Raw genomic sequence first — 18,438 nt, forward strand, 5'->3', positions numbered from 1 at the left:
TGTGTTAAAATGCCTGCTTGGATGGGGTAACATCCAATGAACGTGGGATGAGGACACCTGCTGCAGATGTGCCAACTATCAGCACTCACCGTCTGAAGACAGCGTGGGCCGGGGCCAAAACTGAAGGTGGTAATAAAAAAGGAGTAAAACCACAACCAGGAATACGCATGCTGTAAAAAGGTGGAACCGAGGAGGAGCCATGCTAAACAGTTCTTGGAATATGGAAACTAGTTTGGGAAAAAGTTTACTATGCACAAGGGTCTATGAATATGCAACAAGTTGATGTCAGGAAAAGGTATTGAAGGGCTATCCCCGAAGATAACAGGGGGACTTGGTTCAGTGCCAAGATGCAGCCGGCCGTAATAACCTTTGCTCCGTGGTCCTTGTCTCCCCTTGTCCTTTATTAAACTCTAAATCTTCACAGGAGAGTGAACGTGGTTTTTCACAGCCCCGAGCAGAGAGCTCTGCCCGGGGGCTCCGGGCAAAGGCGGCGGCGCTCGGCAGCGGCCCCAGCCCGCCCAGCCCCGGGAATTGCCCCGCACCGGGACAAAATCCTGCCCCGAAGGAGCCCTTGGAACGCCCACCCGCGGCTCCTCCGTGCCCCAAAGGTCCCGGCAGCTGCCCCCGGTACTGCCGCAGCTGCGGCTCTGGAGCAGGGAGGCTCTGCGGGACCCCCGGGCTGGGTCCCCTCCCAGCCGTGCCCGCCCCGGGGCTGATGCTCGGCCCGGGCTCTCTCGCTGCTCCGGCTCCCGCACAGCCCCGCTGTGAGCGGGCACCGAGCGCCCGGCGCCGCAGGGCCCCGAGCCCCTGCCCGGCCCAGGGTCAGTGTCCATCGCCGGCCCCTGGCCGGGGCTCCGGCCACTGCCCGGCCCCGGCACAACCTGCAGCTCCCAGCGCAGCTCCCTCCAGCCGGGCACTGCGGGCTCCCGCCGGGCACAACATTCCCTTCATGGCATCTCCGTTATCTCTGCTCACATCTGCACAACCAGCTGCTGCTGAGGCAATCCCAGCTCCCACTGAAGGCTTCCCACCCAAAATGCTGCCTTCAGCTCTGACACACCATTAAGAAATCCAAGAGCAAAAAAAAACTGAATCTGATTAGAGAATCTTGCAAAGTCACATCTGAGAACATTTTGTTATAAAATCACAAATAGTAATAGAAGCTGAGAAAGTCAACAATGATAGAAAACAAACTTCCAACACTGGGACTAGAAGAGCTCAGGCAATCCATTTAATGGAAGGAGCCCTCTCTTTCTGACATGTGAGCAATGCCATTGAATTTCCCAAACCAGGCAAATAGGGAGCCCTGGCAGCAGCAGCTTCACACACAGCAATGACACAGAACAGGGCAGGGCAAGAGGCTGCCAAAATTATAACTTCTACTTGCAATGAAGAACCTTTGTTTCCAGTTCTACTCTAGCCACTATTAATATAGAGTCAAAAAGACTAAAACTACTAGTAATAATAAGAACTGTACTATAATTAGCAAAAAAAAAAAAAAAAAAAAGATAATGGAAATAAGAAGAATTAATAAAATCTCTGCCATACTTATACTAGGTTTGCATGGCCAGGTTTTGGTGAGGGGCTTTAGGAGCACCTTCTGTGAGAGGCTGCTGGAAGCAGCTGCTCCTCCACGTCCCACAGAGTCAAATCCAGCTGGCTCCAGGATGGACGAGACGCCGGCCAAGGCTGGCCCAGTTAGAAATGGTGGTAACACCTTTGGGAAAAGAGATTTAAGAAAAAGAAAATGGGTGATTGTGTAGTTGTGTCTCTGTGAGCAGGGAAGAGCAGGGTGAGAACATGTGAGAGGAACAACTCTGCACACCCCAGGGCAGGGCAGGGCAGGGCAGGGCAGGGCAGGGCAGGGCAGGAGGAGGAGCAGGAGCTGCTCCAGGGGCTGGAGCTGATTGCCCTGAGATTCCCTGGGCAGCCCCTGGGGAGGCAGCTGGGCCCCTGTAGCCCCTGGAGGGCCCGGAGAGCAGAGACGCACCTGCAGCACCTGCAGCAGCCCGTGCTGGAGCAGGGGGTGCCTGAGCAGGGGCTGTGACCACATGAGAAACCTGTGCTGGAGCAGGGACCCGGCAGGGACCTGCAAAGCCGTGGAAAGAGGAGCCCACGCTGGAGCAGGGTCCTGGCAGGACTTGTGAGCCCATGGGAGAGTGAGGCAGCTGCAGCAGTTTGTGAAGAGCTGCTGTCCGTGAGATGAACTCACCCTGGAGAAGTTCATGGAGAAGTGTCTCGGGGAGGGACCCCACGGTGCAGCAGGGGAACGACTCCTCTCCCTGAGCAGCAGGAGAAACAACGGGTGATGAACGGAGCAGAGCCCCCAGTGCCTGTCTCCCTGCACCACTGGGGGAGGAGGCAGAGCTGGGAAGGAGGGAGGATCGGGCAGAAGGTGTTTTTGAAGCTTTAGTTTACTTCTCACTATCATGCCCTGATCTGGATAGAAATAAATTAAATTAATACCTGTAATTTCAAAAATGCTTTGCCCATGATGGCATTTGCTGAGTGATCTGTCCCAGTCCTTAACTCAAGCCAGGAAGCCTTCATTCTATTTTCTATTTTTCTCCCTCCTGCCCATCTCTGGAGGAGAGTGAGAGAGCAGCCATGGTGGGTGCCTGGCATCCAGCCAGGGTGAAGAGACAACACTTCCTTTCCTTCATCCTTTCTTTCCTTCCAGAGGTCACAGTGAAGAGGTTGAGAGGGGCTTTGATGGAGGGAGTGAAGGTGGCAGGGAGTAGCGGAGACAGGAGGCACAGGGATGTGGCACGGGCACCTGAGGGGCCCGAGCAGCTGGCAGGGGGCAAGGCCTGTCCCCCTGGGCCAGCAGCAGCCCCGTGCCCTGCCCAAGGTGCTGCCGGCAGGGGCTGGGCCCCAGAGGCAGGGGCAGAGCCCAGCCCCGGGGGCGGCGTTTGTGCCCCAAGCCCTGTCCAGCCCAGCCTGCCCCAAGTGCGCAGTGAGCGCTGGCACGGCTGCCCTGGACAGCGTGACCTGCTGGGGACACTGAGAGCTGCCCCGCTGTGACCCTGCCCTGGGCACTGCACAGGCACCAACCCAACCCCAGCCAGCAGCACCCCTGGGCATGGCCCAGGCACTGGAGAGCATCACAGCCAGCCCTGCTGCTGCTGGGGATGTCCCAGGCACCAGAGCCCATCCCAGCCCCGCTGCTGCTGGGCATGTCCCAGGCACCAGAGCCCATCCCAGCCCCGCTGCTGCTGGGGATGTCCCAGGCACCAGAACCCATCCCAGCCCCACTCCTGGTGATGTCCCAGGCACCAGAACCCATCCCAGCCCCACTCCTGGTGATGTCCCAGGCACCAGAACCCATCCCAGCCCCACTCCTGGGGATGTCCCAGGCACCAGAGCCCATCCCAGCCTCACTCCTGGTGATGTCCCAGGCACCAGAGCCCATCCCAGCCCTGCTCCGGGTGATGTCCCAGGCACCAGAGCCCATCCCAACCCTGCTCCTGGTGATGTCCCAGGCACCAGAGCCCATCCCAGCCCTGCTCCTGGTGATGTCCCAGGCACCAGAGCCCATCCCAGCCCTGCTCCGGGTGATGTCCCAGGCACCAGAGCCCATCCCAGCCCCGCTGCTGCTGGGCATGTCCCAGGCACCAGAGCCCATCCCAACCCTGCTCCTGGTGATGTCCCAGGCACCAGAGCCCATCCCAGCCCCACTCCTGGGGATGTCCCAGGCACCAGAGCCCATCCCAGCCCTGCTCCTGGTGATGTCCCAGGCACCAAAGCCCATCCCAGCCCTGCTCCTGGGGATGTCCCAGGCCCTATGAGTGTCCCAGGTGTGGGACGAGCACCTCAAATGGCTCAGCTTTGACCCATCACCAACGGAGGCACCACCAAGGGCAGCCCTGCGAGTGCGCCCAGTGTGGGAAGAGCTCCATGCGCTGCTCCAGCTCCATCCCCCACGGGAGGATCCGCGCTGGATGATCCCCAGTGACCCCGGTGGACAGAGCCCTGGTGGTCTGTGGTGCTGGTGATCTCTGTTGAGGAGACACCTGGCTGGGGCCTCCATATCCTCCTGGCTCCCCACCCCATGGCCTGGATTTTCTTTTCATTTCTCTTTGCCCTTCCAAACCTCCTAAAAGCAGGGTAAAAATAAAGACGTTGAGCTAAGACAAGGATGGGGACATGGGGGGTCTTGCAGGGGATGTGGGGGATGCTGGGTGTGAGGGACTTGAGGGTTCCTGGGAGAGACTTGGGGCTTGCTCAGGGCTTTGGGGACACCAGGCTGAGCGGCTCCAGTTGCACTGGGAGACCCTGGAGGAGGTTCTGGGACAGCTGATCAAGGACCCCCTGCCCCGGAACTGTCCCCATGTGCCCCCATCCCAACGCCTCGTGTCCCCTGTTGTGGCTGCCCCATTCCCACAGTCACTCCCCTTTCCCCGGCCCATTCTCATGTCCCCCCTAACCCGTTCCGGTCCTGCTCCCATCCCAGTCCGGATCCCATTCCCTCTCCCTGTCCTGTATTCCTGATCCCTGTACCGTATTTCCAGTGCCATTTCAGGTCCCTGGCCCTGTCCCCATCCTCATTCCTGGTCCCTGTCCGCAATCCCGGTCCCTGTCCGCAATCCCGGTCCCTGTCTCCATTCCCTGTTCCCATTCCCGGTCCCTGTCCACAATCCCGGTCCCTGTCTCCATTCCCTGTTCCCATTCCCGGTCCCTGTCCCCATTCCCATTCCCTGTCCTCATTCCCTGTTCCCATTCCCGGTCCCTGTCCCCATTCCCCGTTCCCGGTCCCCATTCCCATCCCCTGTCCCCATTCCCGGTCCCTGACCCCATTCCCTATCCCCATTCCCGGTCCCTGTCCCCATTCCCCATTCCCATTCCTTATCCCCATTCCTGGTCCCTGACCCCATTCCCTATCCCCATTCCCGGCCCCTATCCCCATTCCCGGTCCCGATTCCTATCCCCATTCCCTGTCCCCATTCCCTGTCCCCTCTCACCGGACGCCGCCAACATCGCTCCGGCCCCCCCGGCCTCACGTGACCGAGGAAGCCCCGCGCTGCTCCCACCCACCAATCCCAGCGCGCGATCGCTCCCGTATTTGCATAACCACGCCCTTTGGCCTGGCTCCGCCCCCCGCCGGCTGCAGCCGCGTCCGGGCGCTGTTTGCTCCCAGTCCCCTCCTAGCGCTCCCAGTAAGAGCGGGACCGGCAGGGAGAGCGCTCCCAGTTCCTGCCCGGTGCTCCCACCATCGTTCCCAGCGCTCCCAGTAAGAGCGGGACCGGCAGGGAGAGCGCTCCCAGCTCCTGCCCGCTGCTCCCACCATCGTTCCCAGCGCTCCCAGTAAGAGCATCACCGGCAGGGAGAGCGTTCCCAGTTCCTGCCCGGTGCTCCCACCATCGTTCCCAGTGCTCCCAGTAAGAGCATCACCGGCAGGGAGAGCGTTCCCAGTTCCTGCCCGGTGCTACCAACATCGTTCCCAGCGCCCCCAGTATCGCTCCCAGTGCCGGGCGGGGCGGGGCCGCTTTGGAACCCCCCCAGGGCAGAGCGCGGCTGCTTTTGGGTGCCGGCACTGCCCGGGCCGGGCTGGGAGCGGAGATGGAGCGGGAGGGAGAGGAGGGAGAGAGGAGGAGGAAAAGGAAAGGGAAAGGGAAAGGGAGGATCGAGAGGAAAGGAGGAGCAGGAAGAGGAGGAACAGAGGAGGAGCAGGAGGAGGAGCAGCACCAACCCCACGCGGTTCCCCCGCTCGGGCCGGGGTCCCCCGGCATCGCCCCCCGCAACCGCAGGTGAGCGGGGAGCTCACCCCAAATGCATCGGGCGGTCTCCGGCAGGGTGGTTTGGCAGGGCAGGGGATGTTTGGATCTTGCAGGACCCCAAAGCTGGGCCGGAAATGGCCCTGGAGTGATCTTGGGGTGTCCCACGTGGCGATTGCCGGTACCTGCAGGCAGGGGAGTGATGTTGGGTTTGGGGATCCCCGGGAGAGCTGGGGGAGAACGTGGGAGCCCTGGAGTGGGGAGAGCGCAGAGGGGCGATGCCGGAGCCAGGGGATCCCCAGCAGCCTGGAGGAATGGGGGAGGCTGGGGATGAGCAGGGTCCGGGCCCCCGAGGCTGGAGGGAGCAGTGACATCTCCATCCAAAACTTGGGCAGCGGGACCATTAAACCCACCATGCTGATCCCTTGTTTTTCCCCAAACCAGGATTCCCACACCTTGGCCAGATGGAGCAGGAGACTGCGAGGAAGAGGAAGATGGCCCAGGACACCCAGGCAGGTGAGGAGGAAGTCAGTGCCCCTTTCCCCCTCTCTCCTGCTCCATCTCCCAGCCCAGCACGGCCCCAGCTGCAGGACAACCCTTCTGCCAACGCCGTCCTGCTGGGGATGCACTGGGGGGATCTCCTTCCCCTTCCCTCTGGCATGGAGGCAAATCCCATCCTCTCCTTGTCCTTCCTCCCCCAGGGAAGGAGCTGAGGATGGAGAGCAGGGAGGACAAATCCCCACAGCAGAACCTCATGGAAGAGGCCGTTTTGAGTGACTCCAGGGCACAGGAATCCAATGGGGAGGAAAAACCTTGGAGAACCTGCAGGATGAGGGGCTCCAAACCCAGCACAGGGTGCTCTGAAGAGGAAAGACCCAACCTGAGCCAGGAAGGTGGACAGAGCTTCAGCCAGAGCTCAGAGCTGGTGGCCCAGGAGCAGCTTCATGATGGGGAGAAGCCGTACAAGTGCTTGGAGTGTGGGAAGAGCTTCAAGCAGAGCAACACCCTGATCAGCCACCAGATGATCCACACTGGGGAATGGCCCTATGAGTGTTGGGAATGAGGGAAGGGCTTCAGCTGCAGCTCCACCTGTTGGATCAGCAGAAGAAATGCAGCACTCAATATGAGTGATCAGCAAGTCTCAAACTTTATTGATAGTCTCACTTATTTATATTGGTGTTAATGAAGCTCATACATATTGCAAGGCTGAGCTCATTATTGGTTAGTTACTTATCAACCAACTATGCCTACTTCTGCATTCTTATGGTTATTCTGTTGCTACTTCTACATTCTTGTAGTTATTCTATTGAAACTATCTTCATATTTTTGGCAAAAGATCCTCTTCCCTATCCTGTTGTTGCACCAAGGGCACAATGCCCTTGTCCACTATTGGACACTGACTGCTGACTCCTAGACTTGTCTCCTTGTTGCTTAACCAACGGTATTATTATGTCTACGTGACCTTTCTCAGCTAGCCAACTGTCCACAAAGCTCTCCACACGTCCCCTGTTTTTCTGTTGGACAAGCATGGTCTGATTAAATGCAGCAGATATCATCCTTTGCACCATGTTTTGTAAGCATATGCAAAACCACGGCAAAATTAATACTACTAACAAAGCTATAATGCCCACTATAATGCTGACCTTAACAATAGAGCGTAACCATGATCCCAGGCCTAAAGATTTGATCCATTCATCAATATCAAAGCCCAATTCTACCTGTAAGTTTCCAGTTAACCTCCGCAACTCAGAGAGTTGGGAGTGGATGGATCATGAATGGTCAGAAAGGTTCATGCAAGTCATGCCTTCAAATTCTTCACAACCATGGCCTTGTGCAAGTAAAAGAAAATCAATTGCAGCTCTATTTTGAAGCGTTGCATGGCGAATAGAATCAACATCAAGCAAAAGGCTAGAAAGCGCCATAGAAGTGGCATTGGTTTGCTTCGCAAGCCAGCATCCCAACTTATTTAGGGTGGCATGGGTGCCTGCTGCTGCCACCCCTGGAGCCAGAAAGCTACCGACTGAGCTATCTAGGCTGCAGGGCTCCCATACTATGCATCTGATCATTGATGGCACGTAGATCATGCTGGAGACGACACCTGCCAGATCTCCTCTTGATCACAAAAACAGGAGCACTCCAAGGACTAACAGATAACCGGAGACGTCCTTGGTCAAACTGCTCCTGCACCAGCTTGTGTGCCTGAATGAGACTTTCCCCTTTTAAGGGCCATTGCTCAACCCACACCAGGTCCTCTGTTTTTCATCGGAGTGGGATCAGGAAAGTCCATGCAATGGCCGTTAGCCCAAAGGGTGCTCATTTGTCAGCACTACTCCCATTTGAGCCAAAATATCCCGACCAATGAGGCACTGCACAGTAGGGGGCAAGGGTACAATTGAGAAAACATTCTGTAAACTTTTTCCGCCCATAGTTACAGGTAACATGGGTGATTTTCTCACAAGTGTTAGGCCTCCAACCCTGGTAACTGTCCCTGTGGTTGGCTGTAATGGCCAGTTGTGGGGCCAGAAATCTGGACTAATAATGCTGGAGTCCGCACCAGTATGTAATAAACCTTCCAAGGTTTGCCTCCCACCCTGATACTCTATTATTACAGTGTGCTTTGGTCGATCATTCAGCTTCCTTGTTAATAGAGTGAGTCCTCCAGTGGAACCAAAGCCTCGTTCCCCTCTTGACTGTGATTGATGAGGGGGTAAAGTTTTAGTCATCTGCTCCAATGGAACCAATTGAGCTATCCTCTCTTGATTCGTACTGGCGGAAAAGGAGTATGCACCATGGCACAAAAATTTCCCCCATATAATCAGCGTCTATTACCCCAGCTAAAACAAACAATCCCATCATAATGGCTGATGATTGTCCCAGGAGCAAAGCTCAGATAGGTTGTCCATCAATGATGATTGGTCCCTTTATTCCAGTCGGAACCTTTTCCGGTTGGGTGGTCATCAATGTTACTGCTGCTGCGGCTGCCACGTCCAGCCCAAGGCTCCCGTGGTGGCTGGTTGAAGGGAAGCTGGGCTGAGGTGTTGACAGGTTGAAGGGAAGCTGGGCTGAGGTGTTGACAGCAGCTACTTGTGTCTGGGCACGGCAGCTTGTGGACGCGCTGGCCTTCCCGTTTCCCGAGCGGTGTCGGCAGGCTCTGGTGTTGTGGGTATCCAAACGACAATTTTGGCACCTGATGCTGGCTGCTTGACAAGCCCTTCGGGTATGTCCTATGCCTCCACACCGGTAACATTTAAATCGGCCAGCAGATGGAGCCCGTGGAGTATTTGTTGCTGCTGCTTGTAGGGGTGCAAGAGCAGCTAACACCTGACTGTGAGGCTGCTGCCTGTTTTTGTAATCCTGCTCCTAACTCCTTAATAGCTTCTACTAACATCGCTTGATTTCCTATGGGCAAATTTGCCAATCGTTCTAAAGCTTCTTCTATAGACCAATTAGCTCTTAGGGTATTTAATACGTTCCTTGTAGCCTGATTACAGTTCTTGAGTGTGCATTGTTTCAACAAAGTACCCTTCATGAAATCAGGGACTCCTGCCCGCTCGATAGCATTGGCTGCCTTATCTATAAAAGATCCGAATGACTCATCTCTTCCTTGCTTTATTCCCATATAAGAGGGGACCCCTCCTGGCTCTTTTATCCTATCTATAGCCAACAGCACCAGGTGCATAGCCTCCCGACATTTATCAGGACCGAGTAACGCCTGTGCTTCTGTCCGAAGAAAAGGCCCTAGACCCATTAGCTCCTCTAGGGTTATCCTGTGTAACAGGTCACCTGGCTGCCGTATTACTGCTACGCATTCCTGGCAGAGTGCCTGCCAGTGTGCATTAAACAAGAGCTGCTGATGCTGAGTGAAGATAAGCTTCACTATTCCACTGCAATCAGCCAGCAGTAACACCTGAGTCCCCTGGATATAGTCAAGCATTTGTTTTGTGGGCTCACTGGTTAGCCCAAATTGACTAACTGGGGACCGTAATTGCAACAACAGCTTCCAGTCTAGAGCAGTTATTGTTGCTTGAAACCCGCCCCTTGCCACAGGTGAAATATCACTGGACAAGCAACATCCATAGCTGCTTTTATAGGCTCTTTATCCCCCGTAACGATGATATCTTTTGCTACCGCTGCCCATGCCTCCCTTCGCCCCCGTGCAATGGCCCCCGCTAGGTCACTCTCTGACCCAGGGATCAGCTCATTACCAGGAGGAGGAGATGGAGGGTTTGACACAGGCGGTGCAGGCAGTGCTGTTGTAGCACAGGCGGTGGGTGAGCTGCTGCTTGAAGCAGGAGCTGATGTTGGTGGCAAAATGACTGCAGATGTGGCAGGAGGTCACGGACAATTGAACCAGTCCCCATAACTCTTATTCTTATCACGCGCCATGCTAGCTTGCTGTGCAGCCTTCTTTTCTGCCTGATATTGTAATAACTCATTATGCACAACTCGCCATAGCTTTCCCAACTTTTTGCAGTTTTATTTTCATCTATAACTGCCTCCCACAGCGTGTCCCCAAATTTACGCCACTCCATTAGTTCATGTACTGTATGAGGATTTTGAAAAATTCCTTGTTCACACCCGTAAGCTAACCTGGGAAGCTCTTTCTGCAAATCTATGCCCTTAACTTGACGCTTTTGTAAAAAGCAAGTCAATAAATCATATGCTGCTTGCCTTTCTCTTTCCATTTTAAGAACGTCAGTGCTGTTGCAGCCCTACAAGGTCTCGGCAGCACGTATCGGCCGGGCTCTTTGTGAGGTCACCCAGGGCACGCCACCTTCCCTTTTTCAGCGGTGCTTATTCGCCGTCCTTGCTGCGACAGGACCCGAACTCCTACACCGATCCACCGTGGTTGCCGTTACAGGAATCACATCGGGGTCACCATGTTGTTGGATTGGCGGAAGAAATGCAGCACTCAATATGAGTGATCAGCAAGTCTCAAACTTTATTGATAGTCTCACTTATTTATATTGGTGTTAATGAAGCTCATACATATTGCAAGGCTGAGCTCATTATTGGTTAGTTACTTATCAACCAACTATGCCTACTTCTGCATTCTTATGGTTATTCTGTTGCTACTTCTACATTCTTGTAGTTATTCTATTGAAACTATCTTCATATTTTTGGCAAAAGATCCTCTTCCCTATCCTGTTGTTGCACCAAGGGCACAATGCCCTTGTCCACTATTGGACACTGACTGCTGACTCCTAGACTTGTCTCCTTGTTGCTTAACCAACGGTATTATTATGTCTACGTGACCTTTCTCAGCTAGCCAACTGTCCACAAAGCTCTCCACGTCTGCCCTCATCACCCACCAACGCATCCACACCTGGGAGAGGCCCTATGAGTGTGGGGAATGTGGGATATGCTTTAGCCAGCACTCCACCCTGGTCTGCCACCAGAGGATCCACACTGGGGAAAGGCCACACTAATGTGGGGAATGTGGGATGACCTTCAGTCAGAGGTCCCAGCTGATCATCCACCAAATGATTCACACAGGGGAGAGGCCCTACGGGTGCACCCAGTGTGGGAAGAGGTTTCAGACCAGCTCCCATCTCCTCCTGCATGAGTGGATTCACACGGATGAGAGGCCCTTCCACTGCCCTGACTGCAGGAAGGGCTTCAAGCGCAACTCCCACCTTGTCACCCACCGGCGCATCCACACCGGGGAGAGGCCCTGTGAGTGTCCCCAGTGTGGGAAGAGCTTCACCTGAAGCTCTCACTTGACCAGACACCAGCAGAGGCACCAGTAAGGGAAGGCTTGCCAATGCCCTGATTGCAGGAACAGCTTCATGCACCACTCCAGTTTCAACCCCCATGGGAGAGCCCGGATTGGGAAGAGCCCTGGTGATCCATGTTCCCTGTGATCCATCCTGGGAAGACACCTATCCCTTGTCCTGCCCCTCCCAGTGACATGATGTGGCATTGAAAAACATGAGTGTCTTGCCATGGCCCTGTCATTGCATTCACTCCCACCTCAGGTCATTGCCAGGGGCAGGAAAGGGACTCTCTCTCTCTCCCTGAGGAGAAGGGTGTCCTTTCCAGGCAGGAGGAAATATGTGGCCAGGGAGAGCCAGTTGTTGATGTTGTAGTTTTCTCTGCAAATAGTTTTTCTTATCCCTTCTGTTATCAATATTTTTTCTCTTCCTGTTTGTTCCTTATCTCGTTGATGTTCCCAATAAATTGTTCTTATCCCAGCCCGGGATCTTTGCCTTTTGTGCTTTCCATGGGAGGCGGGAGGGCAGCGAGGGCAGCGCGGTTTTAGCGGGAGCAGGAAATTGGGGAATCCCATTCCTGAAGCCCGGCCCGTGGAAACCGAGCATCCCAGCTGGTGCCAGCCCTGGTGGCCATGGCAGCAGCCTTGGGAGCGGGTCCCTGGCTGGGGCTGTGGGAACCTCTTCCCTCTGGTGCCCAGGGACAGGAGTGGAGGGAACGGCTGCAGCTGAGTTGGGGCAGGCTCAGGTTGGATGTCAGGAAAAGGTTTTTGCCCAGAGGCTGCTGGGGCCCTGGCCAGGCTCCCCAGGGGAGGGTCCCAGCTCCAGGGCTCTCTGAGCTGCAGCAGCGTTTGGCCAGCGCTGCCAGGCCCAGGCTGGCATTGTTGGGGTGTCCTGTGCAGGACCAGCAGTTGGACTGGAGGATCCTGATGGGTCCCTCCCAGCTCAGCCAATTCTGTGGCTCTGGGATCCCATCAGCCTGGGGATGGGGGCTGCCAATGGTTGCCATGGCAACGGGCTCTGGCTGCAGGCCTGAGCTGGTGTCCATGGCAACCATCCCTGGCATGGGGTCTCCATGGAGCTGCCAAGGGACTGCACATAGCAACGGGGGGGGGGGGGGGGGGGTGTCTGGTAATGGTTGCCATGGAAACTGACCATAGCAACGGGGGGGGGGGTCTGGTGATGGTTGTCATGGAAACTGAGCATAGCAACAGGGTCATGGTGATGGCTGCCATGGAAACACAGTGTAACAACAGGGTATGGTGATGGTTGCCTGCTAAGGATCAGATTTGTCACAGGCCCTCAGAGGGGTTCCATGGGGACTTTCCAAGAGTCTCCAGGCTGTTCCAGAGTTGGAATGTCACATGCAGAGACAGGCGCTCCATGGAGACCTCCCAGGGCTTTCTGGGGATGGTAAAGAGCCCTGTGGTCAGAGGCAGTCACAGCCATTCCATGGTGACATCCCAGGGCATCTTGGGCTGCAAAGGCACCCATCTGTCCCAGGCACTCACGGGGGCTCCACGGTGACATCCCAGGAGTCCCCAGGCTGCCAAAGGGCCGGGATGTCCCAGACACTCACAGGGGTTCCTGCCATGGGCACAGTGGGAGCTTCAGGCAAAAGCTTTGTTTCTTTATTGGAGAAACTCCTTCTGAGTCATGAGATGGAGAAATTACCCCCAACAGACACCATGGATCCTCAAACCCCTGCAGTGCCCCTAGACTTCAAAAATTCCTTCTAAGAGAGGAGACTGGGAGCAGCTGGATCCAATCCCAGCCCCAGAATTTGTCAAAGGTTTATGTGTAAAAGATTGGACAGGTGGATAAAACTTTAACCCAATTTCTCCCACAGGATTAATGATGGAATACCAGATAAATTTATATAAATAGAGCTCTGATTGATTCTGATCATGATCAGATAGAAAGATCTTAACCAGAGTTATTTACTCCACAGTACAGGAGCTATAACAATTATTACAACATAGTGCTCTAGGAAGCAATATTGAAGTCAAGAGGGCCTTGCTGGAGTTGTTGGAGCCCATTGCAGGCAGAGCCTCCTCCTCCAGCAGGAGCTGCCTTTCCTGTGCCATCAGCAGGGCAGGTCCCGCTGCAGGAAAAGTCCCAGGCCAGACCCAGCACAGGGAAGGCCTCGGGCACAAGGGCAGAGTGCCATGCTGGGAGCTGTGCCAGGGAGAGCCTGAGGCACCAAAGGCACCTTGGCAGCAGCAGCTGCTTGCAGGCCATGGCCAGAAGCCTCCCTTGGCAGCCCAGCCTGGTGGCCACCACTGCAGAGCTGCTGCCTCAGGGCTCCTTCCTGGCTGGGCTCTGAAAAGCCACTTGTGCTCCAGGAGCCTGACTGGGAAGCCATTGGCCCCAGCACCTTGGGGACAAGATATCAATGACAAAACTCTTCATGCCAGCAGAGCCAAGGCAGGGGCAGAGGAAAGGGCAGAGCCAGGCCCAGGGTGATGGCTGTGAGGTCACTGCCCCTGCAGCAGCCTGGCTGCCCTCAGCAGACATTCTGGCCAGAAGCGTTGTGAGGCTGCCCAGCACATCAGAGAACCCACACTACAGGAATTCTGTTCTTGAGGATGAGAAGGTTTCACTGGGTCAGGTTGCACAAAGCTCCTGCTCTTGGACCATTCTTGGGATGGGGAATTGGAATCCCAAAAACACTTACACTTTTGTGCCACTCTCATCATTGTTCTCTCATCTCAATATTCCTCCTTCTAATAAATGTAAATCCACCCTCATCCAGTTTAAATATATTGACCCTTCTTCTGTCACTGCAAGGTTTGGGAGAAAATAATTTTGACTGCTTTTTTCCATTTTTACAGACCTTGGAGAGGACCCAAAAATCTCCCAAGATGGCGTTTGGAGGCCTCATCACTAAACCAGCAAGTAGAGGCTGAGGGCTCTGGGGTCAATGGTGTGGAGACTGAGGACAGAACAGGAGTAGCCTGGGTGGGATTGAAGGGTGGTTTCAGAGAGGCTGGAGCTTTTCTTCCTTGTGGGAATGAGCCTGAAGAAGACATAATAGCACCAAGGACAGCTGGGGAGGCCCCGAGTGGACACCAGGAGAAAGGAATTTCCCTGGCAGGGCAGGGATGTAGTGCAGCACGTCCCCCAGCAGGAGCCTGGAGCAGCCCAAGGCTTTGTGTGGGCAGGCAGAGGCAGGCAGGAGGCAGAGCTGTCAGCAAAGGAAGGGGCCAGCCAGGTGGGGCAGCCCGGGGATGCCAACAGCCTGCAGGGACAGAGGCGCAGGTTTGCTCAGCACCAGAGACACCTTTGCCTTGCTTGTCCCCACCTGTCATCCCTGCCACCAGTGTTCTGTGCTACCTGGAACCTAGGACACTTTCCCAGTTGTGTCCTTGGCAGGGATCTCTTGAAAGTACAAGAAACTGCAGCATTTCAATGTAACTGAGTTCTTGAGGGTTTTGTGACATCACAGAGCTGGCTGTGAAATCACAGAACAGTATGTGAGGCCACAGAACAGACTCTGCCATCATAGATTGTGGCTCTGTGGCATCAGAGTGTGAGTTGTGAGATCACCAGGTGGCTCTGTAACATCATAGAGCAAGCTGTGACATCACAGAACAGATTGCGACATCACAGGGTGACTTTGTGACATCATAGTCTTCTGTGACATTAGAGCACTGCTGTATGGCATCACAGCTTGCCATCATAGAGTTGGGTCTGTGATATCACAGGAGCTGTGTGATATCTCAGGAGGCTTTGTGACATTACAGGGGCGGTGTAAGATCACAGAGATGTCCTTGTAACATCAAAGTGGGCTGTGTGATGTAACAGGGGCAGTATGCCACCACAGAGATGGCTGTGTGATATCACAGGGGCTGTGTGACATTCCAGGAGGCTCTGGGACATCACAGAGATGCTGTGTGCTATCCCAGGGGGTGTGTATAAACATAGGAAGCTGTGTGACATCACAGGGGCTGTGTGACATCACAGGGGCTGTATGACATCACAGGAAGCTCTGTGATATCAGAGAGATGGCTGAGTGACATCACACAAATGGCTGTGTGACATCACACAAATGGCTGTGTGACATCACAGGGGCTGTGTGAGGTCCCTGGGGAGGTCACTCTGCCCCGGCCCCCCTCACAGTTCCCCCCAGAGCAGTCCAACCCTGCTCGTGCACAGCGGGGTCCCCTGTCCCCCCGGGTCCCCCCGCCCCCGGCACCGCAGCCTCCCCCAGAGGATGTTCCACGAGATCAACCCCAGAGCCTGACACGGGGACGGGGAGCCGGGGCCCTGGGGGTGGCACAGGGGGACAGGGACCCCCCGGCAGTGTCCCCATGTCCCCCAGGGCCAGAGCCTGGGCCAGGGCTCCTTCACCCTGGTACCAACGAGGCCTTGAGAGCGCTGAAAAAATCCCCATCAAGGGATCAGCAAAAACCAGATTTAATATTAAGGGACAGCAGCACAAAGTTCCTTGGCAAGAGTCACTGTGCTCCCGACTGGACACTTCAGGCACACCAAGGAAACAAAGCAACAACAAAACCAAACAAAATCCAGGCAATCTAACCAGAAATGAGCCGAGAACTGTCCCTGTGTGTGTGTGTGACACAAGGACAGTTAGGGCAAGGATAAAAGGAATACGGCCTAGAAGCTTAATAGAGCTCAAACTTAGCAGGACTTAACTTATACCTTAACCTTAACTGATACTGTCAACTTCACAATTTAGCAAAAGAACAGCACGTAACACTATTTCACCTAACTTAAAACCTAAGTTAGCAATTTAACAGAGGAATAACAATTAACAATATTCAACTTAGCTTATAAGTTATATTAAAGATAACAACTTAGCAAAAGAACAACTCTTAGCAGCATGTAAATTAGCTTATGCCTCATGGTGTAATCTTACCTACAGGCCTGACTGACTCAGCTATCCAAGGCACTCAGACCCTTCAGAGAGCAGAGTTTCTGCCACATTTCCCCAGCACGGGCACTCCTGTGTGCACACAGACACAAAGAGTCAGTGCAAGGCACCTGTGAGAAATTCCCCTGAGGGCAGGAAATGCTCCCTGTGGATCCTTTGGCATCTCCCCAGCGGGTGAAGGGTTGAGCCTGGAGGAGTGGGGGGATCGGCCCAGGCTCCGTCGTTGTTGGGGATCCCCGAGTGCAGCAAACGGGAGAGTTCCCGGCTGGGAGCGGCCCCGCTCAGAGGGAGTCGCTGGCCCAGGAGAGCTCCAAGGGCTCCTTTTGGAGCACTGTTTGCAGGGCCCCAAGAGAGGGGCTTCAGTCCCAGCAATGGCTCATCCTGGCCACACTGGGCACCAACAGCTTTCTTTGGCAGCGTGAGACAGGGATATTGTGCCACTGAGGGAACAAAACCAGTTCCCAGGGCTGCTCCTCCAGAAAGCAGGAGCTGGTTGGGCAGCAGCAGTGCCTGGAGCAGACAGTGTTTGTGATGAGCTGCAGAGGAGCTGAGCCCAGGGGCTGTTGGCCAAGGCCAAGGCCCAAGGAGCATTTCTCAGCTGGCAGGGCGGCCTGAGAAGGGCAGGAGGGAATGCAGCAGCACAGGGCCCATGGAACCAAGGGACCATTGTGACACTGTGGGGCCCTGTGACACCAAGGGACCATTGTGACACAGTGGGGCCCTGTGAGACCATGGGACCATTGTGACACAGTGGGGCCCTGTGAGACCATGGGACCATTGTGACAGTGCAGGGCCTTGTGAGACCAAGGGACCATGGTGACACTGTGAGGCCTCATGGAACCACTGAGACCATTGTGACCCTGGGAGTCCCCACAGAACCAAGAGGATCATTGTGATACTGTGGGCCCTCGTGAAACCAAGAGGCCTTTATGACACTGCAGGTTTGCATGGAACCAAAGGTCCATTGTGACATTGTGGGGCCTTGTGTCATCAGTACTCCATTGTGACACTGTGGAGCCAAAGGAGACCATTGTGACACCAGAAACCCCCAGGGTCCAAAGTCCATTGTGACATTGCAGGGCTCATGAACAGACGAGTCCCTCCCATGTCATTGATAGGCCTGGGGAACCACGGAGACCATTGTGACACGGCAGGGCCTCATGGAGTCATTGGGACCATTGTGACACTTTGGGGCCTTATGAAACCTGGGGGCTACTGTGACACTGTGGAACCCAATCGAAAGAAGGGTCTGTGGTTACACTGCTGGACCCCATGGAATCAAGTCACCATTATGACACTGCGGGGCTCCATGGAACCAGGGAGCCATTGTGACACTATGGGGGCCATAAAACCAAAGGAACATGGAACAAGTCTGGCTGGCTTGGCCTCCCAGGGACCACCTGACCGGTCCAGCTGACCTTGGCATGTTGAGGGTCACTTCTCATCTGCTGCTGAAACAGTGGGGCTCTGTGCTTTCCTTCCTATGGAAAAGAACTGTCCTTCGTGCCCAGGTGTTCATGGCCAAATTTGGGGTCCACCTCCAACATTCCCTATTGTGACAGACTGGAGGAGATTGTTGGCTCAAACAGTTTATGTGGGGGAGAGGAAGGGGCAGTCCAGCCTTGCCCTGCTCTGGAACCCCAATCCCCCCAGAGCCTCTATCCCAGCCCAGCAGTGGCTGCCAGTCCCTGGCACAGCACAGGCAATGCTCCACAGCCACCTCTGCAGCCCCAGCCCAGCTCCTGAGGGACCAAATGAGCCCAAGTCCCACCTGGGGGAAGGGCCCAGGGAGACCAAGGGGTATTGAAGGCTGACCACAAGGCAAGCACACATCTTGACCCTACCTCCTCTTGGAATTTCCATCTGAACACTGCTGCAATCCAGGAGTTGGTAGCTGTGTGTGTGCTTCTCTGTATCTTTTTTGTGTTTTTCTCTTTCTTCATCTTCTTCTTCTGTTTCTGTGCTCGTGTAAATTCTTATTAACATTAAATTGAACAGGCTTAGAGTTTGTGAAGTTGAATGGGCCAAGTCAATGCTTTGAGAAGTGTTTTTTGTTAATTGAATATCTGTTGTAATTTGACATTAGAAAAATTTTAAAAAGTAATACCAAACTTTT

General features: G+C 54.9%; 1 protein-coding gene and 2 long non-coding RNA genes across 3 annotated transcripts in view; 2 read left to right on the forward strand and 1 right to left on the reverse strand.

The window, feature by feature from the left end:
* Positions 1 to 18,438, forward strand: part of LOC139603485 (uncharacterized) — a 117,701-nt gene that overhangs the window by 59,221 nt on the left and 40,042 nt on the right. The gene's annotated exons all lie outside the window — the stretch shown is intronic.
* Positions 667 to 4,318, reverse strand: LOC139603487 (uncharacterized). The gene is made up of 3 exons (XR_011683695.1): positions 3,813 to 4,318; positions 2,213 to 2,583; positions 667 to 1,717 (listed from the first exon to the last, which is right to left on the reverse strand). It is a non-coding gene; the product is annotated as an uncharacterized lncRNA (long non-coding RNA).
* LOC139603500 (zinc finger protein 22-like) lies at positions 5,672 to 7,377 on the forward strand. The gene is made up of 3 exons (XM_071454464.1): positions 5,672 to 5,747; positions 6,159 to 6,230; positions 6,416 to 7,377. Exons 2-3 carry the CDS (start codon positions 6,179 to 6,181, stop codon positions 6,775 to 6,777), a joined length of 414 nt encoding a protein of 137 aa, XP_071310565.1. The 5' UTR covers positions 5,672 to 5,747; positions 6,159 to 6,178; the 3' UTR covers positions 6,778 to 7,377.

Source organism: Agelaius tricolor, unplaced genomic scaffold (assembly GCF_023055355.1).
Source record: "Agelaius tricolor isolate 1412-34295 unplaced genomic scaffold, bAgeTri1.0.p SCAF_39, whole genome shotgun sequence".
Lineage (NCBI taxonomy): Eukaryota > Metazoa > Chordata > Aves > Passeriformes > Icteridae > Agelaius > Agelaius tricolor.

Bases quoted from the DNA above. Each gene is read 5' to 3' on its own strand.
- LOC139603500 (XM_071454464.1), top strand. From the start codon at position 6,179: ATGGAGCAGGAGACTGCGAGGAAGAGGAAGATGGCCCAGGACACCCAG. The intron at 6,231-6,415 runs GTGAGGAGGAAG...TTCCTCCCCCAG, and splicing joins GGCCCAGGACACCCAGGCAG to GGAAGGAGCTGAGGATGGAG.